This window comes from Acanthisitta chloris, unplaced genomic scaffold (assembly GCF_000695815.1).
Source record: "Acanthisitta chloris isolate BGI_N310 unplaced genomic scaffold, ASM69581v1 scaffold33638, whole genome shotgun sequence".
Taxonomy (NCBI): Eukaryota; Metazoa; Chordata; class Aves; order Passeriformes; family Acanthisittidae; genus Acanthisitta; species Acanthisitta chloris.
Genome location: NW_008687019.1, coordinates 8,651 through 12,625, shown reverse-complemented (window position 1 = coordinate 12,625; position 3,975 = coordinate 8,651). Strand labels below are relative to the sequence as shown.

The following is a 3,975-nucleotide window of genomic DNA, read 5'->3' as shown; positions in this document are numbered from 1 at the left end:
CCAGCATATGAGAGCTTTTTCCCCCCAAATAGCACCTTTGTGACTTTCAGAGTTGGTACTTGGCTCTTTTCCCTGTGAAAGCAAAGCTCTGTGCAGCCCTGAATCTCCTGGGCTGCAGGCTTTTAAGCTGTGGTGCCAGACACCTACTGTCACCAGATTTGCATCCAGTTCTGGAGGAGAAAACAGGCACACTGATAATTTGGAAGTGATGACATCGTAAATTTATGTCCCTCTCTCTAACCTCTTCCATAAGCCATGCTTTGAACAGAAACCCAGCTGGCATTCCAACAAGCCTGGGAGGAAGTCTGGAATAAAACCCAAAGACAAGAGCTATGCTAACCCCTAGAGCTGCCCCTGGAGCTGCCCTGGCTGGGAATGTCCATCCTGCCTCCATGGGAGTGCTATGTTTTTTCTTGAAAATTAAGATGTTTTACAAGGCTGTTGGGAAGTTTATGGGCCAAAATTACTGCTGACTTTGCTCTGCCCAAGGGCTGCCCATCTGAGATGGTGGACATGCTACTTCTGATGGTCAATAGTAAGTAGTTAAAAGGCTGCAACTCCCAGAGAAGTCCTAGCTCAGTCATTTTCTCCTCTGGCAAGTCTACTATGACTTTGTCCTGCTCAAACCCTGCCCTCTTCTTCTCTTGCAGGATGTGGGCTCTCTCATGCCTTGTCTCACTCTTCTTCCTTCCTAAAGCCCTCTTCTGAAGGATGGTAGCTGCCTCTTTCCGCTACGGCATGACCATCACCGGGGCCGTGCTGCTGGTGACAGGGACATTGTGCTTTGCCTGGTGGAGCGATGGGGAGGTGGGCTCCACGGTTGGCAGCGGCACTCGCCTTCTCCCTCCCCGGGAAGCCGAGGCAGTTCCCAGCTCCTCCTCCTCCTCCAGCGGCCTGCTCCGCTCTGTCAGCTTCTTCTGCTGCGGCATCGGTGGCATCCTCCTCCTCTTCGGCCTCCTCTGGTCTGTGAAAGCCAACGCCAGGGTGGTGTCTCGCCGCTACCAGTACCATTTCCCCAGGGACCTGCAGTACTTCACCGCGGAGCCTCTGGAGAAGTGGAACTGCAGGTGAGTGCCACATCCCTGCATGGTGCTTGGGTGGGCAGAAGTCAAGAGTGGTTTGAGCTGTCCCATGTGCCTCCTCCCAGGCTTGCTTGCTGGTGAGCTCAGATGAGCAGTGGTGCATCCTCACTGCCAGCCACTGCTCAGACCCCCGTGTGTGCTCTCCTCCTGCTTCACAAGCAGATGCTCTTGCTCATTAGTGTCAACCCAAGCCCCCATACTCCCCTCCCTGTCAGCTTCCTCTGTGCCCACGCTGGCAGTGCCCTTGGCTGGCTCAGCCGCAGCCGACTCTCCTTGCCCTGCAGGGCCATCACGGGCTGAGGCAGACATCTCCTTAGCAGAGCCACCAAGCAGAAGACTACATTGGTTTTCTGGCAGAAAGTCTGGATTTGGGGATGAGGGGAGTCACGCAGACCTCCAGCTGTTGAATCTCGCCCTGGTCTCCCAGGTCTGCAGTGCTCTGTAAGGATGAGGGCATTTATGCCATCTTTGATTAAAGCAAAATCTATGTTATAAAGGAGCTGAAAGAAAAAGAATAATTCTTGGATTGGCATCAAGATGAGAGTGTAGGCAGAGGGTCCTTTATGAAGCCCATTTTGGAGGGCTAGAAAGAACCCTTACCATGCCCTGAACACCACAGCTGCTTTTCGGGCTCTCCAACTCTTCCTGTGGGAGCCTGAGACTTATTCCCCCTTCTTGATTTAAAAGATTTTTGATCAAAAGGGATGTTTTTTTTCCCAGAGACTGCTGTGGAAGCGGAGCCAGACGGCCCTTCCCAGTGCTGTTTTATGGGGTCACAGCAAAGATCTTGGCTCCAGCATAAATCGGGCTCTGGGGAAAAGCAGCACTAAAAGAAACTCTTAAGAACATTAAACCATAAAAATTCAGTTGGAGTGGGAGGCACGTTCCTGGTTCTCCAGGGATTTTGGTGCCCATCTGAATATCTGTGAGACTGTGAGCCAGTCTGGGTACCCTGGGGAGGGATTCTTCCTCTTGGGGAGGGTTTTCTGTGCTCCCCATGGGGAATGTCCCCTTTCTTGAGCTTCCAGCTCCCATGCCAGATGGGAAACAGCACCCTGGCACTGCTGGCACTGTGGCAGCTCCTTCAGCTCCAGCAAAGCATCCTGGGCTGGGATAAATCCCCCTCTGCATTCTCAAGGCCGTATCCCTGTGCAAGCTGAAGTTGTTTGGCAAAATCCCCAGTGCAGATGCCCAAGGTAGTCTGTCTGGGACAGGGAGCTGCCAAGTTCAGGATGCAGGTATCCCAGCAGAGCATCCTTTGGACCAGCTGTGCCCTCTGATGCCCACTGCCTCCCAAGGCACACTGCCTGGGTTTGATCTGTGGTGGCAGGTTGCTTTCACACCATCCCCCATCTTGGGATGCCAAGCAGGACCATGCACAGGGCAAAGGCTGTCTGGAGGTTTTCCCTGTACACAAGACGTATTTGCTCAGTAAAGCACTGCTGGAAGCAGCACCAGGCTTGGCTGGTGCATGGAGGGCTCCAGTAGGCACCAGGGTGGGGTGTGATCACATGGGACCAACTGGAATGCCTGGCTCTTGCCTGGATGCTCATGCCAAACTGCTCCCTCAACTGCTGGCAGCCTCTGTGCTTTGGAAGGTGACTTTGGGATTAGGCATGTGATGAGGATGCTCTCCTCTCTGTGGGACCTTTTCACAAGGTCTCATATATGGTGTCCTACCTCCTGCATTGCTCCTCACCTGCCGATACTGGGAAGTAGCTGGTGTGGTCATCCCTTGCCATTGGGCATGCAAAATCTGCCCATGTGCTGCCCTCAACATGTGTTCATCTTGCTCAGGGATGCTCCAGCCAATGGGGTTGATGTTGTGTTGGGATGCTTCAGTCAATGGGGCACTGGGGTACATTGGTTGATGGTTGCTGGGATGCTCTGGTTGCTGAATGCTGAATGATCCAGTTAATGGGGCACTGGGATAACTCTGGCTAGCAGGGCACAGGGATGCTCCAGTTGTTGTGTGCTGGGATGCTCCAGTTCATGGAGTTCTGAAATGGCTCTGGTTACTGGGTGCAGGGATGCTCCATTTGGGTGCTGGGATGCCCTGGCTGATAGTGTGTGCTGCTGTTTCTTCTTCCCTCCCAGCACCTGGGACTCCAGTGCCATCCCCACCTACGAAGAAGCCCTTACGTGCAGACCTGCCCATGGCATCCCAGCCTATGTCCAGCCCCCGGGAAGGAAGGAGGACCTCACACCACCCCTGTACCACTACCTGGAGGAGGATGAGAGCTGGCAGTGTGGCCGCCGGCGCAGCTCCTCCGACAGCGCCTTGTTCCGCCCCAGCCCATCCTGGCTGGAGACCCAACACCCTGAGGAGGAGCAGGCAACACCTCCCCCCAGCTATGAAAACATCAGTGTCCGGGGGGTCTGAGCTGGGGGTGGCAGGGGCCAGGACTCTGTGGGTGGATGCCCAGTTCCTCAGCTTTAAACTGACCCCCTTCCTTTGTGGGGGTGAGAGGAGGGTGGGTGAGGAGAGGGAAGGTCTGCCTGGCTTTTTGAATGATCAGTCCAGGGCTGTTGGGATTGTGGGTCCTGCAGGTGATGTGTTCAGAGCATCAGGGCTAACTGGCATGTTTGAAAACCTTTGTATTTTTAATAAAACCACTTCTGGTTGTAGATGCTTTGCATTCCATGGTCTGACTCACCCTGGGGAGCTCCTGTCAGGCCTGGAGCTGCCCACTCAATAATAAAATCTGCAGCAAAGAACGAGGAATCTGGCCAGAGAAAAGCCATCCCTGTGCTGCCCCGTTCACTCCTCGGCCTTTGCAATGCCCCTTCCAGCCCTATCTCCATCACTTCCACCTTGCTTCCCTGCATACTGACTTCCCATGCCTCACTTCATTTGGTGTAGAGATGCTCAGTGGCTCGTGTGTGCAGCCAG

At 54.2% G+C, this 3,975-nt stretch overlaps 1 protein-coding gene across 1 annotated transcript; it reads left to right on the top strand.

Moving 5' to 3' along the window:
* The first annotated feature begins 656 nt into the window (after positions 1-656).
* TMEM61 (transmembrane protein 61) lies at positions 657-3,465 on the top strand. Its single transcript, XM_009080433.1, has 2 exons — positions 657-1,067; positions 3,180-3,465. The coding sequence occupies exons 1-2, from the start codon at positions 712-714 to the stop codon at positions 3,463-3,465; spliced, it is 642 nt and encodes a 213-aa protein (XP_009078681.1). The 5' UTR covers positions 657-711.
* Positions 3,466-3,975: the final 510 nt, after the last annotated feature.